General features: G+C 32.4%; 1 protein-coding gene across 2 annotated transcripts in view; it reads right to left on the bottom strand.

Annotated features, from left to right (window-relative positions):
- Nucleotides 1-1,623: 1,623 nt before the first annotated feature.
- PPDPFL (pancreatic progenitor cell differentiation and proliferation factor like) overlaps nucleotides 1,624-26,659 on the bottom strand; it is a 55,012-nt gene continuing 29,976 nt past the window's right edge. Inside the window, exons 5-7 of one of the 2 annotated variants that reach the window (XR_005650191.1) lie at nucleotides 15,433-15,560; nucleotides 5,097-5,319; nucleotides 1,624-2,153 (exon numbers count right to left, since the gene is read on the bottom strand). Coding sequence is in view for 1 of the 2 variants with exons in the window: in XM_039850419.1 (XP_039706353.1) it covers nucleotides 15,482-15,560 (79 nt within the window). In the remaining variant the exon portion in view is untranslated. Of the gene's footprint in view, nucleotides 2,154-4,838; nucleotides 5,320-15,432; nucleotides 15,561-26,659 lie in introns of those variants that run through there. The other variant, XM_039850419.1, reaches the window with a different exon arrangement.

Here is a 26,659-nt window from a genome sequence, read left to right as displayed (position 1 = left end):
TTGTGTCTAAATATAGAAAATGTGCATTAAAAAATATGGCATAAAAGATAAAAACAAATGGTACACTGGTACAGGGCACTTAATCATGAATGGAGCTTGTAGTACTGGAAGATGCTCTGGGTAAGTCAATGAGTGAGTGGTGAGTAAATGTGAAGGCCTAGGACATTACTGTATACTACAATAGGCTTTATAAACACTGTACAATTATACTATATTAAATTTTTAAAAATATTTTTTCTTTCTTTAATAATAACCTCAGCTTACTATAGGTTATTTACTTTATAAACTTTTTTACTTTTTTAAACTTTTGACCCTTTTGTAAAAACATTTAGTTTAAAACACAAACACATTGTATACCTGTACAAAAATAATTCATTTCCTTATATTATTATTCTATAAGATTTATTCTATTTTTATTTTTTTTTTTTACTTTTTTACTTTTTAAACTTTTTGAATAAAAACTAAAACACAAACATCCACATTAGCTAAGGCCTACTCAGGGTCAAGGTTATCAATATCACAGTTTTTCACCTTCACATCTTGTCCCACTGGAAAGTCTTCAGGGACAATCACATGCATGGAGCTGTTATTTCCTATGACAACAATGCCTTTTTCTGGAATACCTCCTGAAAGACCAACCTGAGTCTCTTCTTGAAGAGGTGTCACTCTTTTCATCAATATGTCTATGTTGATTTGCTTTTTTCTTTTTTTCTACTATTCTAAGATTATCTTGAAGCAGATAATGAACCATTAGCATTATTCTCTATTAATGTCGGGTTCCATGTTTTCAAAGTTTTTAAGGAGCTTGTCAAAGACTGCAAGTTTCTGCTAAATCTTTAGTTGTGAATCTTCTTGGGGGTTCTTTTTCTTCTCTCACAGTTTTCTTTTCTCTTTACTCTTCTTAGGTTATGCATTTTTGTTTAAGTTCCAACAATTCCTTGTTAGTCAATTTCTCAGAAACTATTTCTAGGAGCTCCTCAATGTCATCTTCATCCACACCCAGGTTAAAGTTATTTGCCATCTCAAATGCAGCCTTGTTAATTTTTGCAGCCTCCTATTTTGGCAAATTCTTTGAAGTCGTGGATGAATTTCTCAAGTGTCTTTTTCCCGATGTAATTTATATACTCCTTGATTACATTACTCCAATTCCAAACATGTTTCTGGATGCAGTCACAGATGTTTCAATCCTTCCAGACTTGCATTAGTGCCTTAGTGTCTTCCTAAGTTCAGCAAGGTCCTCCTTAGATAGTAGGCCTCAAAAGCTACTATAACTTCTTGATCCACTGGTTGGATCAAAGAAGTGGAGAAATACCACTTTTATATTGGAATGAAGATCAGCAACAAAAGGAGGATGTCTGGGAGCTTTATTAACAATAAGCAAAATCTTAAAAAGAATATTAGTCTCCAAACAGTACTTTATTTTGCTGATATAATTCAGGAAGGCATTTTGGAAGAGGAACTGGGTTATTTCTGACTTATTGATTCTGTAGTACACTGACAGTGTGTGCTTTTAATATGCTTGATGGCTTTGAAGTTCTCACTGTGCCAGATCATAAAGAATTTTACTTTGTAGCCTGCAACATTGTCCCCCCCACACACACACACAGGACAGTTATTCTGCCTGTAAAAGTCTTGAAACCTGGCATTGACTTGGCCCCTTATAAGATGAAAGTCCTTTTAAGCATACCTTTTCAGAATAGTGAGGTTTTATCTATATAAAAATCTGCTCTGGCAAGTAATTTTTCTCCAGAATCAGTTTATCTAGGGTTTCCAAAAATTCTTTAACTACCTTCACATCAGCACTCATAGACACACCACCCACTTTCACATTATGCAATGAATAATGATTCTTGAATCATTTAAACCACCTAGATTTAGCATGAAATTCAACATCATAGTTGGGTTCATGTTTTCCTTTCAACAACACAAACAGACTTTTTCTTTTGGCCATTATTGTCATGGTGCAGAGAGGGATACACTTCACTTCTATGTCTTGTCTTCAATCCATGTCATTAGAAATTTCTTCATGTCTGAGAGGGCTTTCTCAAATTTTGTTAGTCTTGCTGCCTTCAATAAATCAGATTCTTTAACAGCTTTTGTCATTTGCTCTTGTTCTTCAAAATTATAACTATGGTGGAATGGAACATGCCTACCTGGTGAACAATAATCATAATTAACTTTTTACCTTTGTAGTCTTTAATCAATTTAATTATCTTTCCAGTCAAATTATCCAGAGTGGCCTCTCACTGGCAACATTAGCAATTGATTTTGTATGCTTAGGGACTATATTGAACAACAACAAAAAAACATGCTATTAAGTCAGGCACAGAGAAAATAATATAATCAAAAGATGTAGTGAACATGAGATGTATAAGGCTGCTGATGGCATTACATGGCATACTGTTTTACAGGATTTTTTTATAATTATAAAGATTATACTCTAAAATAACAATAAAAAGTATAATATAGTAAATACATAAACCAGTAACAGTCATTTATCATCATTATCAAATATTATGTATTGTACATAATGATATATACTATACTTTTATGTGACTGGCAGCACAGTTGATTTGTTTACAATAACAGCACAAATATGTGAGTAATGTGTTGAGCCTTGATGTTACAATGGGTATGCTTTCACTAAATGATAAGAATTATTCAACTCCATTATAATCTTATGGTACTACCATTGAATATGTGGTCTATCATTAACTGAAACTTTATTATGCAGAGTGCAGCTGTAGGTACAATGAAATTCTTCTTACTAGAAAACTGATAAAGGCATTGAGCCAACTATTTACCAAACTCAAGTTTTATTTGCCTGAATGTACATTATTAAATGAACAGCTATGAAGATACAATTTATTTAATAATCATAAAATAATCTAGACTTGTGCATTCATGTGAAGATGGAATAGTTAAGAGGAGACCAGCACTCTCAAGAAAAAAACAAATAATGTAGAAAATTTATTCAAAATCAGTAAAGAGCTGCTGAGACAGAGAAAGCAGGAGAGAGGAGAGAAATTCAGAGAGAGGAGAAATTCAAAGAGGTGATCTGAGTCGTGCAACTGCATTTATCCTGAGGATTTTATACAACATATTTTATATGTCTTGAGAAGAAAAAAAAAATAGATAGTTTGAGAGCACAAAGAGGATGAAACCTGAATTAAATGTGAGACTCTTAGTTAGAAACTGTAGAGAGAGTAAATAAAGGCAGACCTGGTCTCATCAGGGTTGCTAACTGGCCTTGACATAACATAATTTCTAATTAGATTAAGATAATCACATAACCCTCTGTCAGATTCACTCTCTGAAGGAAGATAACATTTAAAAATTTCTGTGTTCAGTGCCTAGCATGCCATTCAAAATTACTAATTATACAAACAGGCAGGGGAATATGAATGACAACAAAAGAGAAGATATAGTAGAAATAAACCCGTTTGATCCCACAATTAATGTAAGCATACAAGTGACTTAAAATCTTATAATGAAGTCTATGTCCATGCTACCCTGAACAGATGATTCCATCTGATCTCAGAAGCTAACCAGGGTTGGGCGTGGTTTGTACTTGGATGGGAGACCACCTAGGAAGACCAGGGCCTGTAGGTGTAAAAAATAAAAAAATAAGGGATTGTAATCTGACAAGGTCCTTGCAATTTGTGAGGTCAACCAAGGGATGCCTCACCCAAAAAATAAAAAATAAAATAAAATCTTATAATGAACTTTTTAAATAAAAGAAGACCTGTAGACAATATATGAAAAGATATAGGTTTTTATCTATTAATTAAAACTCAGTTGTAAATAGAAATTCTAAAATCTGAAAAACATAATATGTATGAAGTTATGAAATCTCTAAATCAGTAAATTATTTTCACAGCAGATTTGACAGAACAAAAGGCAGAATTTGAGACCTAAAACAGATTACTAGAATGGCAAACTGAGAGGCATGAAAAGAAAATAACTCCAGAGTAAAACAGGAATTTCAGAAATGAATAAAATCAACAGAATAAGTAAATATGTAGATAATTTTAAATTAAAATTAACTGAATATGACATAATGTAAAATTTAAATGCATATCAATTAAGAAAAAATTAAGAAAATTAGAGGTGTTAGTACCTTTTAAAGTACTAGAATTATTTGAGAATAAAATAATTTTTATCACTTATTAATATCAAGACTCTCAAGAATACATGATAGTCTTAGTTTGGGATGCTATTAGCAGAGTACCAGAGGCTTATAAACAATAGAAATTTGTTTCACAGTTCTAGATGTTGGAAGTCTGAGATCAAGGTGCCTGGTTGGTCAGATTCTGCTGAGAATGCTTTTTTGGGTTTCCGTCAGCTATCTTCTTGTATCCTCACGTGGCAGAAAGAGATTGCATAAACTCACTGTGATCCTTTCTATAAGGGCACCAGGCCCATTCATGAAGCCTCCACCAACATGACCTAATTATCTTACAAAGGCCCAATCTCTAATACCTTCATATTGTGATAAGGATTTTATCATGTGAATTTGGTAGGGTGGGGGAACGGAGCACAAACATTCAGTCCATTGCAATAACATAATTCTAATGCTTATGGTATTTATGAATATATGAATAAAAGAAAATATAATGAGTTAATACAAGGACAAAATGCAATAAAATATCTGGTTCATGTAAAACAAAAAAAGATAAAAGTAGAAAATAAACATAAGTGAGGAGTGGTGTCTATATACTAAATATAATTATACTAAATATAATTAAATACTAAATATATACTAAATATAATTTAAAAAGTGGAAAATAAACATAAGTGAGGAGTAGAGTCTATATACTAAATATAATTACACACTAGATATAATATAGACTAAATATTTAGTGTATATATACTATAAATACACACTAAATGTATACGCTAAATATAAATGCCTTAAATAATTCAATTAAAAACAAATTCAAGTCAAATTGTGGCAAACTAGATATAGTTGCTAATGGTGGTGATCTGCTCATGTCAATCACCCTTTACTATTTTATATGAATATTGGCTTGATCTCCATTCTTCTACCTTGTGTGCCTTTGGAAACATTCTTTGGCTAAAGCATTTTACTCTACCTCCTGGGAGCAGTTCTCAATCAATGTCTTCTCAGACTTGGTGATTGAAAAGCCCAACTCTTCAACATTTGAAGCATGGAAAGTGTCTCTGAAGAGTGCATTTTGCTGTCTGCCAAAGACTCCAGTTAGGTTAAGCTCAAGATACCCGCTGTTGCTTCCTATCCTTTCTTATCTAATTTATTCATTCTCTGGCAGTGATTCAAGGGATCGTCTCTGAAATAAACTATATACATAAAAATCTTTGTGTCAGGTTATTTTTCTCAGGAAATTAAAACTATGATATAGCATAAAAATATGAAATTTGACTTTGTAATACAAAAATGAGATAGACTTTCAACAAAAAGATAACAAAGTTTGAAAATAAAATAACAAAAAATACAAAACACTAAAAAAAACCTATGTCACCATACTGATATAATAAAATTTATACTTTAGGATAATAAACTTTCTAGAGATAAGTAAGAATATTTTCTAAACAAAAAAAAGAAAGATTTTAATTCACCAAAAGCTATATTATTCTTAATATGTATAACTTATGAAAGATATAATAATTCTCGATCTAATATATTTTCAAAATAGACAAAGCAAAATTAAGAGCATTCAAAAGAGAAGGAAAACATTCATAATCATTGTGGAAGATTTTAACATTACTCAAAATAATTGGGAAGATAAGTAGACAGAAAAACCAGTCTTCACTGATATATATATTTTTAAAAATCTAACTAACATAATTAAGAAATTAAATAACACATTAAGAAATTGTGCAACATAGCTATTAATACATAATTAAGAAACTTGACCTAATTTATATATGTAGAATACAGCATTGAACAATGCAGAATTTACAGTCTTTTGAAGTACATATCAAATATTAACAATAATAAACATATGAGGGTTATAAAAAAGTCTCAATAAATTTCAAAAATTGAATTTATTTAAAGAATGTTCTCTGTCTAGAGTGAAATTAAGCTAGAAATTAATAATAAAAAACTATAAAGATGCCAAACTTCTTAAACATTAAACGACTTATTTCTGAATAATTTATAAATCACAGCAATAACCTATAATACACAATAAGAATAAGAAATATTTTAACTATATTATAATAAAAGTACAACACATCAACACTTGTTTGACAAAGCTAAAACAATACATTAGTGAGAAATTTATAATGTTAAATCCATATATTGAGGAAAAAAGAAAGACTAAAAATCAGTAACTAAACCTCTATATCAAAAAGTTAGAAAAATAACAAATTTAACACAAAGTAAAAAAAAGCTAATAGAAAAGATAAGAACAGAATTTTATGAAATAGGAAATAAACATGCCTTAGAAAAAAAATCATCAAAACCAAAAGTTGATTATACAAATTTAATAAAATTTTAAGATTTCTAGCAAAATTGATCAAGAAAAAATGAAGTAGAAAACTCTTATTTACCAATAAAAATGACTAAATAAAAGCATATATAGCTGTAAACCTGCAGACTGTGAAAAAGGTACTAAAAGAATATCATGATAAACTCTTTACCAATAATTTGACAATTTACATATAGTGACAAAAATATAATTTACCAAAACTGACAGAAGAAATAAACTTGAATATTCTCATTGTAAACCGTTCTTGTAAACCTTTAACAAGAGAAAAATTCTGAAATACCCTAAATTAAAGTACATCAGAGATGAGAAAGAGTTAAAAGTAACCCAATAATAGCAGTGGGCTAATTAACAATAGGCCTATCACATTCTTGAATGTTTGTTTGAGCTTTGAATCAACTTTCAGGTAACTATTAGCTAGCCAAAAGATGCCACCATATCCTGCTTTGCAGGAACTTTCAGCACTGTTTCCAACAACCAATCAAAAGCAGTAAATATGTTTTTCTTCCACACTGTGTAATACTAGAATTGCCTCTGCTTCACCTTTTCCCACCCCTTCCTTATCGGTAGCCAATGTAAATTCTTTCAGAAGAACTTAACATCTTTCTTCTCCAAAGCATAATGTATAAAAGAGCCCATGAACTCGAGGACAATGGACATATTGCATTCTCCATCCAGTCCTGCTGCTATTGGTTTAGACTTCATGCCTCAGGACCTGGTCATTTTCTGGCTAGCATTTGGCCCAATAAATTCTTTCTTTTAGAAAAGCTTTTGGCCATGAAAGTATTTCTTTAACGTATCTGGTGCCAGGAGTCAGGGATCTGATCTTTGAAAGAGCAGAAATGGGCCTGGCTTCCTCTTGATAGAATGTGGCTCCAACAACAGTCCCATTGTGACTCATTGGATCACAGTGTGTACATTCTCTCTGGCTCCTCTAAATTCTAGAATTGTGCACCCACACCTTGTGGTTGATGCACAAAGCTTTATTGAGCCAAGGAGGGTGATCCCTCAATAAAATATCCATAAGTGACTGTCCAGGATCCATGGCATTAATACCATAGGAGGGGCTGTCCTTCAAGTAGTGGTTAGTACCATGTGGAGAGGTTTTACTTAACTGTCCATAAGAAGCACATAGGACATGTGGGAAATGGTGCCAGAGAAGAAGATTCTTCATCTGACTGGCGAGATATTGAGGGCAGTCAACAATTTGGCAAAATAAGCGGCTGATTTTTCAAAATCTGATAAGAATTTTAAACCTCCTCAACTGTGAGCTACTCTCAGAGACAAAGATTCCTATCTTTTATTGAAGGTTGGTGCCTTCATTTTACATAGGAGGGATTTTCTCCTCAAGTTGGATGAAATTCCAGGATCCAACATGCAATAGAAATGCCATGGAGTTTGCTACCGCATGAGAGATTTTCCCCTGGTGAGAAGTACTCACTTTGTTGTGTGCTCTTTTGTTTTCTTTCCTTATCTCTGTCAGTTGTATTATTGTCATAAGAAAAAGATTTCATAGGAGCACACAGGCATTAATTTTATAAAATGTTGTCCAGGCCAGCCCTTGCAAACTGATGAGATTGTGGATTTCAGCACATTGGTGTCTATTTAAACAAACTTTACTGTGAATTGCAGGCATATGAGGTAAAAGCTATTGCTAAAGGAATCTTAACAGCCAAAACAAAAATGGTGGGCACAATTCAAGCATTTGTCATTAGGATGCTTGACACCTTAAAAAAAAAAAGGAAAGAGAAGAAAAAGGAAAGAAAAAGAAAAAGAAAAGAAAAGAAAAGAAAAAGAAAAAAAAAGAAAAGAAAAGAAAAAGAAAAGAAAAAAGAAAAGAAAAAAGAAAAGAAAGTCTCCTGTGATAGGGTATGTTGGTCTTGGAATAGGTTAGATTAACATCAGGTCACCTAGCAACCTCAAGAAAAATTTCTGTCCATCAAGGAAAAGTGTAAAACAGCACACAATCCCAAAACTCACAGCATATCCCCCTTAGGTTATTGGGCTGGCTGAAAAAGACCAAGGATTAGCTAAAGCTGTTAATGTGCATGTAATAAAAACCAGAATTTTCCCTCATTCTGAGAGTTGACTTTTTGATCCCTGCCATCTGGAAAATGCTCTTATTGGTGTGTGTTCAGCATTCAGTTGGGTAGTCTCATAGTTCCTGGTAGCAGTATCCAGAAGCACAAGATACCTGGAGTTTGTGACTGGATGGCTGTAATCTTTTGTCTGACCATGCCAGCTCAAGAGAATTTGTCGTGAGAAGTTCTAGTACAAAAGGAGCACTTGTCCTCTTTTAATTGTCTTAGACTAACTCGGGGAATGAACTTTTTGGGTTGGTGAAGGCTTCATTCTTTGTATTCTCCATAAAAAGCCTTTTGCTTCTTTGGTTAATTTATAAAAGACTTATTGGTTTGCATTGTTATTAAAATTTCACTATTGCCAAAGAGATGATGAATTCTTTGAATAGGAAAACTTCTAAATTGAAAACTTTTTTAAAAAGTTCACACTGTAAACAGGTATTTTATTGGTGCCTATAAAAGGACCAAATTTTTAAAGGTGGACATAAAGAAATATAATGACTAGCCTTACAAAGAAGACCCAAGTTGGGAAGGCTTATTAAATTTGCTGTCTCAGCTTCCTCTCATGGGAATAAAAACATGTTAATTAGTGAGAGAATGGGGATGGCTGAAGGAAGAATCAAGAGGTAATTTCCAACAAGGTGGAAATTGAAAATACATATTAAAATATAAGATAAAAATATTGATAGGGATGAACCAAAGAGGAAACAGGAATGGAAGAGTCATAGAACTCATGTCAGCAGGGTAGAAACCTTTAGATAGTTAATAGGATTATAAACGTTGTAATATTTAAGCAGATATTACATAAAGAAGTGGTCTTTTTCACCTAAATGTTTTATAGGAATGGATATTATGTCTGGCTGGGGAATACTGCTACCTGATATTGTAAAACCAGACCAGTTAATTAAGTCCTAGTGGAAGGTATAGATAGAAATTTAAAAGTGAATGGAATTAAGAAAAAGTTTTAGTAGAATTGGTATATTTGAACAGGCATTTGTGAACTTGTGTCTATTTTATCTGATTGCATCGTGGTGATGGAAAATTTATCTGATTGGAGAACATTTCACTACCTGTTATTGCAAAACATAAGGTATATAAATCTCTTCAAACAATGTCAAATAGACAAGCTAAATGGGAACCAATAAGGTTTTCTGAGCTCACATAACAGGAACTAATAGAAGCAGATTTTTTAAAAAAATGTAACTTGAATATTTCTCTGTGCTTGTATTTCTCTACGATCTAAGAGCCATTCCTTTAAATGAAAGTGATTCTTGAAAACTGGGTAAATAAAAAATCCTAGGTGTTATCTCTACAAAAATTAGTAACTCCATTTGTGCATGTGATTTCTTTTTGTGATCTCTGTGCTTGCTTGTTTGCATATTTTATATATAGTACTTTCTACCTCTTGATGGTATTAATTAAAAAAACCACTTAATTGGCATAAAAGAATTAAGCACTTATATAAATAACTTTGAAACGTTTTTAAAATATTTGTCATTAAATCTGTTTTCAGTTTGGTTTAATTAAATGGGCATGTCTTTAGAGTTATCAATATTAAATATAATAATTTTATTTTACTTGAGTTTACAAAAATAAGTTTGTTATTTAACTCTGCTGCAAAATCCATCAGTAGAAAAATTGCTGGCAATAATAATTGGCTTTGATATCTTGTGAAGTTTACATGGGTAATCTAAACATAATTTTTAAGATCTAATAAACTAAAGATATGTAAGTGGAATAAAAGGTACTTAAGTGAAACATTTTACCAATAAATATGTGGTATTTATTGCACTTAAAATTATTTATCCAAATCTTTTGGTAACTTGAAACTTGAAAGTTTTGTTGAGTTAAATAATTAGTTAAATTATTGAATATCTAGATCATTTTTTAATTAGATAAAATTATTAAATATTAGTTGCTAAACATAAGTTTACCTACTTTTGGCTTTTTTTTAAAGAGAATCTAACAGATACATTTGAATCTGCTTATAAAAATGTCCTTTTTTGAAGAAGCATATATTTCTTAAAAAATTATTAAATATACTTGCCAGAAAAATAAACTGTTTCTAGAAGTTATAAAATGTATTTATAAATTTTTCAATGTAAAGAATGCTAATTGCTTACTTTTAGTTTTCAGTAAAAATTAAGGTTTCTAAGGTTTAAGAATTCTATGTGGAATATGTGTTTTCAGTAAAAAAAAAGGTATAAGGTATAAAAATGCATTCTTGCAAGAATTACAATGAAAGTTGTAGAAGGTTTATGAAATGGAATCTTGAGAAAAAGAATTTTATGTGTAGTCAAACTGAATAAAATTGGAATTAACTTTATTAAGTAAACTTTAATATCGAAAGTATGCTAATGCAGATTTAGAGTGTGGTTCTTTTTCTCTCTGTTATAAGAACAAAGTTTTCCCATACCATGGGTATGATTATAATAAGATTTTAAGAAAAAATAAAGATTTTATCTTTTATTAAAATCATTTCCTGTGCTCTATATCATCAGGTCTTAAACTGCTTAAGTAAACAAGTATTCTTAATATTAAGAGTTACATTTTGCTTATAACTATTTAACTTTCTGTATTTGCCTATGAAGTCTTTGTCATCATGATTAAATATATAACTAAGTATTGTGTTAAAATGACCTATGATCTTATTGGACCAAATGTACTAAAACTTTTAAAATGTTGGCAAACTTTTCCCTGAAACTTCAAATCTGAAAATTAACTTCTGAGATTCTTCAGAAGAATCCCTGAAACGTTTCCAAGAAAATGTTTCTTTCTTTATAAAAGGGATAAATTTAACTAGTTAGGCCTATCTGCTATGTTAAAATCACATGAGAAGCATCATCAGATAATGACATGATAATTATGTTGCATCGTCATGCATATTTTATTATTAAAATGAATTTTCTAGATATTATGTAAAATCTTTAAGAGTTTACAATGTCCCAATGTGTTTTGATTTGCAATTATGGAGGAAAGCAAATTTCCTTGTCGACTGCATTGTGATCAGATTGTTGTGGGATTTTCTAATGGAGAGATAAGACACGGAGGCTATAAGCAGGAAACGGCATTTATTGAGGCCTGCACTGGCTCAGCGGATTATCCAAAGGCTGAGCCCGATTGTAAGGATTGTAAAACTGCTGGGCAGTTTTATACCATCTTGTACTTCTGCATTCCTACACAGCTACAGATATCTCATATAAGGAAGGAGAACATAAGGAGAACAGCGATTGGCTGCCAAACTATAAGGAAACTGGCTCAATCGTTTAAGCAGATTTTCGAACTGCCACATCAGCCAGAGTCCTGGGAAGGGTGTGTGCAGTCAGGAACTAACTCATTCAAGCAGGAATGGTTAAACAGGGTCAGGCTGCCACAAAATTTTTAAACATGCCATTTTAAGTCTTTTGTCATTTACAGGCAGTTATTGTTGTGCTCTGATGCTTTTGCAAATTTGTTTCATTTTCAGAAAGTTCCATGGAGAGCACTCTGACACTTTAAAACATCAGTTCTGATTAACTTTCAAATCATACTTATAACTTTCAAATCATACTTGTAAAACTTTAAGTAAAAACTTAAATCACAAAACTGCTAAGAAAAGATCAAGATGAAAAAGAATTAATTACATGGGACTGAATAAACTGATGAGGATGATTATACTTTTATTACTTTTTGTTAGAAATATTGCTGATTTTTTAAATCTTTTGTTTTACAAACATGAACTTGTTTCTCTTAAACTTCCTATAACAGAGCAATTTGTCAATTATACATCTGTAAGCAGAAATGAAACATTTATTTATTTTTCTCTAATCTTTCCAGAATTGGGGAACTCTTAGTATTTTTATTTTCATGTCAATACTGTCGGTTGCATAAAATCAATAAGAATCTGATGCAGGACAGGGCAAATTTCTCTGAGTGACAGGGAGGCCAGCCCTGCACCGAGAGAAGAGGGTCCTTTGGCAGAATGGCAAAAGAATTCAGCACACATGCCAAAATTAGAGTCAAAGGAAAGTTTATTAGAAAATGAATAACACTCCACAGAGTGTTGTCTCCTCTCAGAGGAAGAGAGTGAGAGGGACAGTGAGAGAAACTGAGAATCAGAGTAAAGGTACTGAGAGGGACCCTGAGTGTTTAGAGAATTCAGTTTATATGTCGTTCTTTAGTTCCAATTTCCTTTGACATGGACATACAGTGAGAAAGGGGAAGAGCATGCAGCATGAAAAGGTAAGAATATGTAGCATGAAAAGGTAAGCATATGTAGAATGAAAAGCCTGCTGGCAGTTCCCAGTCTTTAATTCATAGGTTCACCATGGTTTTAGCCATAGGAAATGACTCTTGGTTCCTATGGAGAATGAACTGTGAGCAATCCCAGTAGAAATCTTCCCTTGTTCTGCAGGTGTCCTACTGGCCTGGCTGCAGGGCTGATCAGCACATAGCAGTCTCTGAATGTGGCTTGCCTCCTTCCTACATTAAATCCATTCTCCTTATAACAGGATACACTAGTTATATTACCAAGGCTTAAACTGGAATGTCATGTTTGAGAGACATGCATAAACTCATACATGACCAGACAGCCTTAAAAAACTAGATTGACTTATGAAAGCTAATAAAATGCCCCTTGAGAAAACAAGGTTGTGCCTTGCTTACAGGGTTCCCAGCATCCTAACTAGATGAGTAAGGAAGGTCACTTCCCAGCAGGTGTAAGAACCTCAGGATATTTGGAAAATCTCAAGAAAAGAATTTATCCAAATCTACAGGTATTGCAGGTGAAGTCTGATTGCAAGGATATGGCTTGGCCTCTTAGTCTTGAGAGGTTACTATAGGTTTAATTGGAAGATTTCTTATTAAATATTCCAGCAAAGCAAATTTTAAAAACATACGATCACTATTCTTATATTTCTACAAATAATAGGTCAAGTTTATTAAAACTACATTTGTTTGCAAACAAATTAGTCTTAATTTGGCTATCTATGGTAAAAAATAAAAAAAGGGCGATTTTAGAGAGAAAAGCAGAAGCTGTAATACACATGTACGGATATTAAATTCTAGTCCTATTAACTTTTTTAAGGTTTTTGTTTTTATCTTTAAACTGGATTGAATCTTGAATTCTAGTTTCCTCAAATATCTGGTTGCAACTCTCCAAACTAGTATTTCCAATTTCTTTAAACACTTTGACTTTTTCTTGAAGCCCTTCAAACTGCAGCTAGACAACTGGACATAAACTGCAGAGAAATCACCACAACATGCTCAGATAATCTCTATGACTGATGCAAGCCACTTAAAAAAAAAAAAAATTGCCTGATATCATCAGAGACATTTCAAATCACAAAAATTGCTTTGAGCCTGATATCTAGAAATCTTTTTTACTGGCAGCCCTCTCTGACCAGAAATTAGTTTATATTTTTCCTTAATCATTAACCTTTCTTTTTCTTTTGTTTCCATAGAAGCATCTGTTGTCAAATACCTGATTGCTTGCTTACACAAGCTTAACTTTGGGAGCCCATCTGCTTTACTATCTTCTGTAATGAGACATGTTTCAGGTTTAACTGAACTGACCTATTCTCAGTACTGAAGGATTGAGTTAATGAAATATGGAGCAATCACCCAACTTAGCTTCTGGAATGTGAAACTTCTTATTCAAACTTCTATTCAAAGGTGAGACTAAGAGAGACCGAAGTTTTGCCACCTCGAAACATGCCTTTAGGGATATTGATTTTAAACTTATTATTTTTAAAGAAACAAAAGACTCAGAAAGTAACTGATTCCCATTCCTTTTGCCTGCTTAAAGGAACTCAGATAGGAAAATCTGTTTCAGGAAGGCAGACTTAGCATACTTAGTATATGAATTAACTGTGGCAGACATAAAGAAAGTGAACAAAACTTGTGTGTTGGATTCCCCTCTGTGTCACATTGGTTTTTGTAGCCCTGCAAAAGTTTGTTTTACCACAGGTTTGCTCTTTCTCATTGCCTACTTTGCCTTTGGAACCTAAGACCCCTAATTTCTTCTCCTTTGTCCAAAGCAGCATGTAAACCTTAGCTGCCTAATGTGTCCTAGAGTCTCATATCTTTGTGGAAACTTCATTATATACATATGTAATAAATTTACCATTTCTCATTTTGGTCATTATCTTAGATGCCATGGCAGGTTTCAACAAGTTTCTGCAGAGGAACCAAGATAATCTAGTCAGCAACATTTTTGGATGGTTGCCAGCAGTGATAGGTTTGTTATTTAGAAAAATATTACAAGCTGGCTTAATAATTTGACTTTACCTTTTTTTGTAGTTATATGGTGTTGTGCCTGTTGCTTCCCCCAATTACATAAATCCATAAATTGAACTCCAGCTAACATTATGCTTGCTCAACAGATTGAACTACCCATCTATACCTTTCCATAAGAAGTTACTCTTCAAAGAAATTAAAGATCCTTTTCAGTGGTTGACTGATGACTCTCTCTCTCACCCTCTCATTGTCTATAATTGGTCTAAAACGTCTCATCATATGATGCAATTCCTGGACTTCCCTCCTCTGTGAGGCATTATCTGCTAGAAATAACCCTTTCTAGCAAGGTGGAAGAATGCCCTGAACATATAGGCCATGTGAACATAATTAAAATCATACAGACATTAATCAGGAATGTTTCTACAAAAGATTTCATTGAAAAGGTTTACAGTAGGCTGAAAAAAGAGAAAAAGAGATAAGAGTAATTAAACAGTTAATAACTATAGGCCAGTGAACAATAGAATGCTTATAATCCTGACTGTATGTTAGAGCTTAGAATCAATTTCTAGGCAGCTATTAGCTGACCACTAGATACCACCAAATCCTGCTATACATGAACATTCAGGACTATTTACCACAGCCAATCAAAAGTAGTACATACTGACCTGGCAAAATGGCATAGATGATAGAGGCTTTGTTCATCTCCTCTTGTAACTATATTAAAGTTGTGATGGAAACACAGAGCAAACAGCAAGCAGAGTCACTTGGGTCCTGGATTAACGAAAACCTACAACTAAGGAGAGAAATAAGAAATCACCTTGTAATGGTAGGAGGTAGGAGGGGGCAAAGATGTGATGCTCCTTAGTCCTGTGGTTGAGTAGGACAGAGGCTACAGCAGCAGCAGCCAGCAGCTGCAGACATTCCTCTTAAAGGGGATGTGTTTATGAGCAGATTTCCATGGTGATAGTTCACTTATTCTGAGCACCAGCACTGGATCAGCTGCTCATGGGGCACCAGGGACATACGGGAAGACATTGAGTTGCTGGAGCACATTCCGGAGGTGAGACTCTCCTGGGCAGAACTGCTGGTGATATCCATTATTCTTCTGTTGAGCCCTCCTCCTTCCAGTATGCAGATGCAGTGCTGCCATAGCTGAAACGTCATCAAACTGAGTAATAGAGGTCATTCTGCCCAGAGGATTCCTTGACACTCTACCCCTTTCAATATGCAGCCCTACCCAAGCCTCAGCCAGGTGTGTCCTTGGGAGTCCTGTGCCCCTTGCTGAGCATCTACAAGACCCAAACTGGTGGCAACTGACCTCAGTTTCTGGCATGGCCTCTTGAGGTAACTATAAGCACAGCATCTGTGGATTGCTTGCTGAATCTAAACAGGTGGCCCCAGAGGGGCACAGCCTGGAGCTAAACTTGGCCTGTAGCTGAACCCCTCTCAGGACTGTGCCACTGGGTACCTACTACACAAAGCCATGCTAATAAAGACTGGAAGACTTAGGAGCTTGGCTTAGTACATAAAAACAGACACAGAAAGGCAGCTAATATGGAAAGACAAAGAAGCAGAATTCATAGGAAAGAACAGATCAGAGCTCAAGGGAAAATGGAGTGGAGGAATCTAACGGATGCAGAGTTTAAAGCACTGGTTATAAGGATGCTCAATGAACTTAGCGGAAGAGTAGATGAACTCAGTGAGGACTTTAAAAAAGAAATAAAAAATATAAAAATACAAATGGAAATTATAAAAGAGAAATGAAGAATACATTATCTGAGATAAAGAGTATATTAGAGGGAATCAACAGAGTGGATGAAGAAGAGGATTGAACAACTGATAGAGAGAATGGCGAAGCCAAGGACACTCAATCAGAATGTCAAGAAAAAAGAAGCTACAAATATGATAATAATTTAAGGAGATTATGGGACAAAATTAAATGTAAGAGCATCTGTGACATAGGAGTTCCTGAAGGAGAAGAGGAAGAACTAAAAGTTGAAAATCTATTTGAAGAAATAATGATGGAAAACTTCCCTAACCTGTTGAAGGAAATAGACATACAACCCCAGGAAGCTTAAAGAGTCCCAAAGAAGATGAATCCAAAGAGGCCTACACCAAGACACATTATAATTAAATGCCAAAGGTTAAATACAAAGAGAGAATCTTAAAAGCAGAAAGAGAAAAGCAGTTAGTTACCTACTAGGGAGCACCTATAAGACTGGAAGCTAATTTCTCAAAAAAAAACTATGCAGGACAGAAGGGCTTGGCACAAAATATCTAAAGTGATGAAAACCCAGGATCTACAACCAAGAATACTTTATCCAGCATAGCTATCATTTAAAGTTAAAGGACAGATAAAGAGCTTCTCAGACCAAAAACAAAACAAACAAAAAAAAACGCTAAATGAACTCATCAGTACCAAGCCAGTATTATAGAAAATGTTGGAGGGACTTTTTAAAGAAGAAAAAGTATATATCAAAAACATGAAAAAGAATGGTAATAACTGCATATCTATCAACAAGTACCTCAAATAGAAAAGAATTAAGTGCTCTAACCAAAAGATAGAGTGGATGAATGGTAAGAAAACAAGACCCCTACATATGTTTCCCATAGGAGACTCACCTCAGATTAAAAGACACACAGAGACTAAGAGGAAAGGGATGGAAAAAAATATTCCCTTGATAGACCTAAAGGGTATTGTGCTGAATGAAGTAAGTCAGATAAAGACAAATACCACATAATTTCACATACATGTGAAATCTAAAGAACAAAATAAACAACAACAACAAAACAGAAACAAACTCATAGATATAGAGAATATTTTGAGGGCTACTGGATGGGAGGGGTGTTGAGAGGAACATGAAAAAGCGTAAAAGGATTAAGAAGTACAAATGGATAGTTACAAATAGTCATGGAGATATATAGTATAGCAAAAAGAAAGTAGTCAACAATGTTGTAATATGTTAGGGGGAAGAGAGGAACTAGATTTAGTGGGGTGATAACTTTTTGAGTTGTATAGGTCTCTAACCACTATGCTTTAAACCTGAAATCAATTTATTATTGTATGCCAACTATAATTGAATTAAAAAAACTCATTGAATTGTACAAGGTAAATATGAGCAACTAATTGTCTATTATGTTTTAATAAAGCTGTAAAAAAAAGTAAATATTTCTTATGGACTGTGCACCTATCCTAGAACCCCCTCCACTTTACCTTTTCCTGCTCTGTAGCCAATGTAATTTTTTTCAAAATAATTTACATCTTTCTTCTTTAAAACATAATGTATAAGGAGCCCACCAACTCTTGAATGGCAGACATATTTCCTTCTCCATCTAACCCTGCTACTGCCATTTATTTAGACTTCATGCATAAAGACATGGTCCTTTTCTGGTTAGCATTTGGCTCAATAAACCCTGATTTTTAGAAAATCCTTTAGCCATAAAAGTTTTTAACACCTTCCTTTAAGAAAATTTAGGCTTTGTTGGTTTGACCAGTAAATTCTTTCAAATATTAAAGTATTAAATCATATTGATTTTACACTAATTCAACAGAAAACAACAATGAAAAAAATGGCACATACTCAAAAACTCTTTGTGATGTCAGTGCATGCCTAAAAAGAACAAGAAAGAAAAATGACAAATCAAGCTCTTTCATGAACATAGATGTGAATATCTTAAACCAATTAGCAAGTTAATACTTACAACATATAAAATTATGTTATATATTGACTAGTTTTATTAAACTAAAAAATGTGGTTTAAATAAGAAAATTAATTAACAATAATTTACCATATTAATAGAAAATGAAGCAAGTCATCTAATAATTTCAGAAGCGTATAATAAATTTCAATATTGATTATGAGAAAAACCATTAGAATCTAGGAATAGAAGGCAGTCTTCTTAAACTGATAAAGACTATAAAAACATTAGAGTGGACTTTGTTTTGTTACATTAAAGTAAAATTATAAAAATATTACAAAGAACTAGTTTTTAGGTTACCACTTTGTGTTGCCTTAAGGTCAATGCACACGAGCATATATTGTGAAACAGTTTTAATTAAAGTGTTCAATTTGTTTACACGTTGCTATTTTCTTTTCTTTTTCTTTTTTTTTCTTCTTTCTCTCTCTCTCTCCTTCCTTCCTTCCTTCCTTCCTCTCTTCCTCTCTCTCTCTCTTCCTTCCTTTCTTTTTCTTTCTTTCTTTTTACTCTCTCTCTTCTTCCTTCCTTCCTTCCTTCCTTCCTTCCTTCCTTCCTTCCTTCCTTCCTTCCTTCTTCCTTCCTTCCTTCCTTCCTTCCTTCCTTCCTTCCTTCCTTTCTTTCTTTCTTTCTTTCTTTCTTTCTTTCTTTCTTTCTTTTCTTTCTTTCTTTCTGTTACAATATAATAATCTTCCATGATAAATATTGTGAAGATCTTTCTTCAGGGATAAAGTTCTTTGCCTAAAATTAACTCTAAATAAATCAAAGACCTAAAGATAAGACCTGAAACAATAAACTGCATAGAAGAAAACATAGGTACTAAACTCATGGACCTTGGATTTAGAGAGGAATTTATGAATTCGACCTCAAAGGCAGGGGAAGTAAAAGCAAAAATAAATGAATGGGACTTTATCAAACTAAAAAGCTTCTGCACAGCAAAAGAAACCATCAACAAAGGCAAAGAGGGAAACATTGAATGGGAGAATATATTTGCAAACATGTCTGATAAGGGCTTAATATCCAAAATACATAAAGAACTCATACAAGTCAACAATAAGAAAAATCCAATAAACAAATGGACTGAGGACCTAAACAGACACTTCTATCAAGAAGACATACAAATGACCAACAGACATATAAAAAGATGCTCAACTTCACTAGCTATTAGAGATATGCAAATTAAAACCACAATAAGATATCACCTCACACCTGTCTCTGTTTATTCTGAGAAACATGATTGCTCCCAGATTACACTAGACAGTTTTTACTATGTATATATATATATGTATTTATTTATTACTAAATATTGGTCTCGGCTTGTGGAAAGCTTATTTAAAAACCATACAAAATGTTATTTTTCCAATAACATATAAAGTGAATTAAATATACCAGAGAGCTCAATATTGTAAAATATTAACATTGTTTAGACTAAGATAACTCCTGTATTTGAAACATTTCATTTGAAATCCTTTCAGAAGCAATAATGCTCTAATGTGCTCTAAATTACTCTACTTTGAATTGCTTTTAGTCATTATCAATCAGATTTTGAAGCAACAACTACAAAAAATTTTAAAATGTCAAGACCACGAACTTTCTTATTTTTAAAGTCATTTTTGTCACATCTGAACTCTGGTTTTTAAAGTAGACAATAATCAACATGTCTGATTTTAGTTTCAAGTATTATGGGAAATTAATAGAATATTAAAATACTCTCATAAACTCAAGTACATATATCAAGGTTGAGAACGTTAAAATTTGAACTTCAATTAATTTACATGTTTATGTCAAAGAAGAACATTATATCCATAGTTCAGATTAAGTAATTGCTCTTAAAATCACTGAGGAATAAATAGCTTTCTTTCGGTCATAAACAATCAACATGTGTACAAAACTAAACATGCTTTTAATTCTTCTATCATTCTCTATTTTCCCCTTTTCCTTCTATCACGTCACACAAAATGTCTCATGGTTTTCAGTGTAAAAGTTTTGCAATTCTTTTGTAATTTATACTCTCATGTATTTTTTTTATTGTTGACACTATTATAAATTGAATCGTTTACTTAATATTGGATTGCTCATTAAAGTTGTATAAACATACAATTAATTTTTATATATTGACTGAGTATCCTACACCCTTGATGAACTTGTTTATTGGCTCTAATATACTTGTGTGTGTGTGTGTGTGTGTGTGTGTGTGTGTGTGTGTGTGTGTGTGTCTGCCCTAGGACTTTATATGTACAGGATCATAGCTGCTGCAAATATAGTTTTACTTCTTTCTTTCCAATAAAAATGACTTGAAATATGGTTTTATAAAATAATCTGCTTGCTCCAATCTTGTTTTTGTAGCATTAATATATTGTATAATATTTTGCTGCACAATAACTGTAACATCTAATTATACTACTTATTTATACATCTGATATATCTTAGCAATTCAAGTTATGTGACACATCACAGATATTGAATAAATATCCATTATATGGTTGAATTACAACGTTCCAAATAAAATTAAAAATTAGCACATTTTGTATTTTGCAGTATATATCAAATAAATACAAATAACAAATTGGCAATTTTGTAATTTTGAAGCTACCCAGTAATATGGAATCAAATAATAAAATTTTCTGTTCCACTGGGCTTAATATAAATTGTTTAAACCAGCTTTGGTCTCACAAATTTAACAATTTACCCATAAAATGAAGGTCTCCTAATTTAAACTCATTTAAAAACAGAGTAATAGCAAATAGGTCTATAAATCTAGGTTGTCATATATAGCGTAAGGACACAGCTGTTCATGCAGTCAAGTTTACAGAATGTAGTGTTCATCTTCACGGAGCAGAAGCTCATGCAGTATATGATGAAGCAGTTTCTCCTGGACCTTCAATTCCCATTGGGAACCAGTGATGCTTCCTGTGATAGCTAGCCCTCACCAGGGCAGGGGAAACCACCACATTCCTACTATGTCAGTGATCTTTCACACTCAGCTGAACACAACATTTTAGAGGATTATAATATTTGCTTTAAATTTTATAAAATGTCATCTAAGTGATACATGTTTCATTTTTTAGCAAGGCTTCTCTTTATACACTCATTAATTATTTAAAAAATAATTAAAGATTGGAAGAATAAACCGTTATGACATGAGCGAGTCTCAATCAATCACCACAATCATCATAATGGTAATATAGCCTAAGAACACAGTTTAAACATTTTAAAATTTGACTTTTTATCAGAAAACAGCAAGGTTACAAAAGGAGAATTTCTACAATTCATCAAGGATGGAAAATATGCATATTTATTTTTAAAGAACATAATATGTATCTATATACTATAGTTTGAATTAAAGCCATTTAAATGTCTTGATTCTTGCAAATGCAGCTATCATTTGAATATAAAATACAGTACTCCCCCTTATCTACTCTTTTGCTTTCTAAACTTTCACTTACCTGCTATCAGCCATGGTCTGAAAATATTAAATAAAAAATTCCAGAAATAAACAATTCATAAGTTTGAAACTGGACACAGTTCTGAGTAGTGTGATGAAATCTCACAGTGTCTTGCTTCATCTTGCCTGGGACATGAATCATCACTTGTACAACATATCTATGTTGTACGCATTACCTGCCCATTAGTGATTTAGTGGCCATCTTGGTTATCAGATCATGGTATTGCAGTGGTTGTGTTCAAGTAACCCTTTTTTTTATTGTCATAATTGTTTCATTTTATTATTATTTATCATTGTTATTCTCTTACTGTGTTTAATTTATAAGATAAACTTTGTCATAGGTATGTAGGTAAAGGAAAAAACATAGTGTGTGTGTGTGTGTGTGTATATATATATATATATATATATATATATATATATATATATATATGTTTTGATATAATCTGTGTTTTCAAACATCTATACTGGGGTGTCTTGAAATGTATCTCCCAAGGTAACGGGAGGACTACTGTATATGTTAAGAAAATAATGTTGCAATTTAGAGCATCAATTCAGGAAATAACTCTTATACTTTAGCTAGAGTATCTAAAATATATCCAATAAAAAGCCAGCCTGCAAAAAGATCCCTATCTACACTCTTGATTTTTAAATGAATATAGCTTACTTAAAAACTGGCTGATTTTAAACAGCCATCATAATCTTTTATTCCAAAAGGTGTTGTTAGTTTCCATATGACTCTATTATATTATTTTATTATTTTTTAAATTTTTTCTTATACAATATTGGTTTGTATATTGTTTTGTATACTAGAGCAGCAGTCCCCAACCATTTTGGCACCCAGGACTGGTGCTCCTACAGGAATCTAATGTCTGATGATCTGAGGCGGAGCTGAGGTGGTGATGTTGGCGCTGGGGAACAGCTGCAAATACAGATAAAGCTCTGCTGCTCACCTCCTGCTACGGGACCCAGTTCCTAACAGGCCACAGACCAGTACCATTCCATAGCCAGGGGTTTGGGGATCCCTACTCTAGAGAATAAGGTCAGTGAGAATAATGACTATTGTCCTAATTTTGTTCTTTTTAAAAATCTTTCTGGTGTATGCTATATTTTTATGCATAAAGTAAACACCCAATCCACATTTGATTACTTGATGACAGGCAAGTTAAATGCAATTTTCCCCCCAAATTTAACAGGTATAACTTACAGCTAGATATATATTGCATACCCAAAGACCGCTAACCTCAGTTATCTTCTGGAGGCATCTAAGATTTTACTTGTCACTACTCAGCACTTTAGGGGCATAAAATCCCTCTAGTCTTCTCCAGCATGACTATAATCTTAGGTCACCTCCACCATTAGCTCCTCCATTTTCACATAGTCTCCATTACCTTTCAGGTGTGTTGCCTTTATTCTGATTCTTCCTCCCATTGTAACCATTCTCAACCATGCCACTGTAGACTTTGGAACTCTTTATTTATGGCACATAAATATTCCCTAACTCAAAGCCCATTAATTGAACACAAACACTTTAACTCTTTGCTCTAACATCAGCAAGTCCCCACCTCTACTTTTAAGGCAAAGCTTCTCAATAAAAATACTTCACTTATTGTTTACTCCCATGGCTACATTTAAACTATCAGTCTCTACTAAAATGCCAGAGAGCCTCTTTGTTCCAGTCTTACAAAATCCAGTTAATGTCCTTCTATTACTCTAATTATTATCATTTATTAATCCCCTAGGCTCTCATAATCACTGAGGGATTTGACAATTACTTCAAAGTTTATATTCCATTTCATTATACTATAACTTCAAAGCTTCTTATTCTTCTGAAATAAAATAAACCATCATTCATTCTAGTAAAAAAAAGAATCCATTGTCAAACTCGGATTATTACCTAGAATTCTACCATCTCAGAAATGTGAAACTTCAATTAGTAAACTTTGTTCAACTTAATTTGTCAACATCTTACACTCTGTTATTCTTATTGCATCTGTTTTTCCATCAAAACTGAAATATTTTATTGTTGTAGAATTTCTATCATTCACATTTACGCTATATGTCCAAACAGTATTTCCATAACAATGTCTCATTTTAGTCATTTTCTTGCCAGTTACTCTAAAATACTTTACTTTTGATCTGCAGTTGGGAATTCACATATATGGAGAGCCAACTTAAGTTATACACAGAATTTCAACTAACCCCTAACCCCTGCATTGTTCAAGAGTCAACTGTACCTAGTTTTTTAAATCTGATTTTTAAATCAGCCTGTAAACCTTTAAGTTTTATTAACCCAATTCCTGGTTTTCTCTAATACTATACTAGAGATGCTGTTTCTCTATAAATTTATGGTCTCTAATATCAGCTAGATCCTCAGCACTATAAACATTACTTTTTGAATCTCCCTTGTCACTTTCTTCCTCAAATGCCTATAATGGATGTTTCACACCTTTATCATTCTTCTATAGCCATCCATTATGCTATCTATATTCCAGTTCTTTTCTCCATACGTAATATTTTGTTAAGAAAATTGAACATGTCAAGAAGTAAATTGATTTACTCATATCTTCTCAGAATCTTTCTTATTTTACCTGCCATTGTAATTTCTGTATTTTAAATAGTATATAATAGTAATAATAATAGTATGTAATTTCTTTTCCACAGATTATAGATATGCATTATTTCCTATACTAGAAATTTTGAAATAACAGTAACAAATCATTTCACCAGGAACTTTCTTCAAGTTGCTATCAGATCTTTATTATTTATTCACAGAATTTCAAAGAATAATATTCTCCCTGGTTTCACTTAGTAATTTTATCCTCCTGAATCCAGTACAATTCAACTTCTCCCTTTAAAATTCTGCAAATGGCATTATAAAGAGATCATCAGTGCTTTCTTAATAGTTAAATCTAAGAGATTTTCTCAGTCATTTTTTTTTTTTCTTTACTATCTTGGATTTTTGTCTTTTGGACCATTTCCTTCTTTGAGACACTCTTTATACTCTCTTAGTTCTTTATTTTAATAGACAGCATACAGTTGGGTCTTGTTTATCTACTCTGACATTCTTTGTATTTAATTGGTATTTTAAACCATTGACATTTAAAGTAATATTAGCATAGTTGGATTAACACCTAACATTTCATAACTCTTTTCTATTCATTGCGGTGGGATTTGTTTTTCCCATCTCTTTCCTCCATTTTTTTCTGCCTTTTCTGGTTGTAATAAATCATTTTAAATGATTCCATTTAAACTTATCTTTTACTATATAATTTGTACTTTGTTTTTTAATAATAGTTTTAGTGACACTTTACAAATGATTGACATATATATATTTAATTGTATGTTTGCATTAATTTATTTTAACACAAGAAATACAGAGCTGATATCAGAACAGAGTCTTAAATCTGTGGATAATTTTCTCTTTTGTATTGTTTTTATGCAACAAAGGCAGAAAAACACGTTTCACATTTATAAAATATGAAAGAAAATTCTATAGTTTTTTTTTGGAAATATTGAAAAATATAAACTTTAAATTTCATTAGAATAGTATATAAACAAATAATAAATAGAAGAAAAACTTATCCCGAAGTAAATCTTAAAACAGTTACCTAAACATTCAATTCATATCGATTATTTCCATAAATATTTTTAACATGTAAAATTATTTTTACTAAAAAACATAGGACTTATTAATCATTTTAAAATGAAAGCAATTTTATATTATCTTTCAAATTTTAAGATGTTAATCTCTATTTACTGAAATTTATTTTGTGTTAATGAACGTAATATTTTTAAAAAGTTTTAGATTTACCCAAAGTCTGAAAAATTTCCAATATAGCTCATACAATTTTCTCTGTTAGCATATTATTATTATTCATTTGTCACAAATGAACTAGCATTAATACAATATTTTTAACTATCCATATTTTATTCAGATTTCTTAAATTTTCCCTAATCTCCTTTTCTGTTCTAGGATTTTATTCAGAATATTACATTATATTTAGTTAACATTTTTTTAAAGTTTTCCCTTTAGAGTCTTTACTTTCTCAATCTTTCCATTTTTTGATGATCTGACAGTCTTGAAGAGTATAGGTAAGATATTTTGTAGAATGTTTCATAATTGATATTTGTCTAATTTTTCTCATGTCAGTTTGGGTCTCTGAGTCTCTGGGAAGAAGGCCAAAGAGGTAAAGTGCCATTCTCAAACCTCACATCAAGGTGAACATCAAGGAGAACAAACTAACAAAATGACTTATTATTGTCTATGTTGACCTTGATCACCTGGCTAAGGTGGTGTTTGTCAGATTTCTGTACTGTAAGGTTATTTTTAATACCCCTCCTGTATTGTACACATTGGCACCAAGTAACCATGTGCAGCCAACAATTAATGGGGAAGGTATGCTCCGTCTCTTTGAAAACAGAGTTATCTACATATATTATTTGGAATTCTGCATTGGAGATAATATGTTCTCTTCCATCAATTAATTAATTGTATAAATGTATTTATGTATGCATGAGCACAAACAAAATAGCATTTATTTTATTCTATGGATTATAATCCAATATTGTGTTATTTATTTTTGTTCAAATTGTCTCAGTTTTGGCCAAAGGGATCTCTTTCAGTTGACTCCTATGCCTCTTTGACATACTACTGTTATTTTATGCATGTATATGTGTGTTTTGTCAGTACATATGTGTGTTGTATTTTCTTACTTCCTATTACCACAAAATGTTCCAGGCTTATTTTGTAT

Source organism: Pteropus medius, unplaced genomic scaffold (genome assembly GCF_902729225.1).
Source record: "Pteropus medius unplaced genomic scaffold, Ma_sr-lr_union100, whole genome shotgun sequence".
NCBI classification, from domain to species: Eukaryota; Metazoa; Chordata; class Mammalia; order Chiroptera; family Pteropodidae; genus Pteropus; species Pteropus medius.
This window is presented reverse-complemented; position numbering and strand designations above follow the sequence as displayed.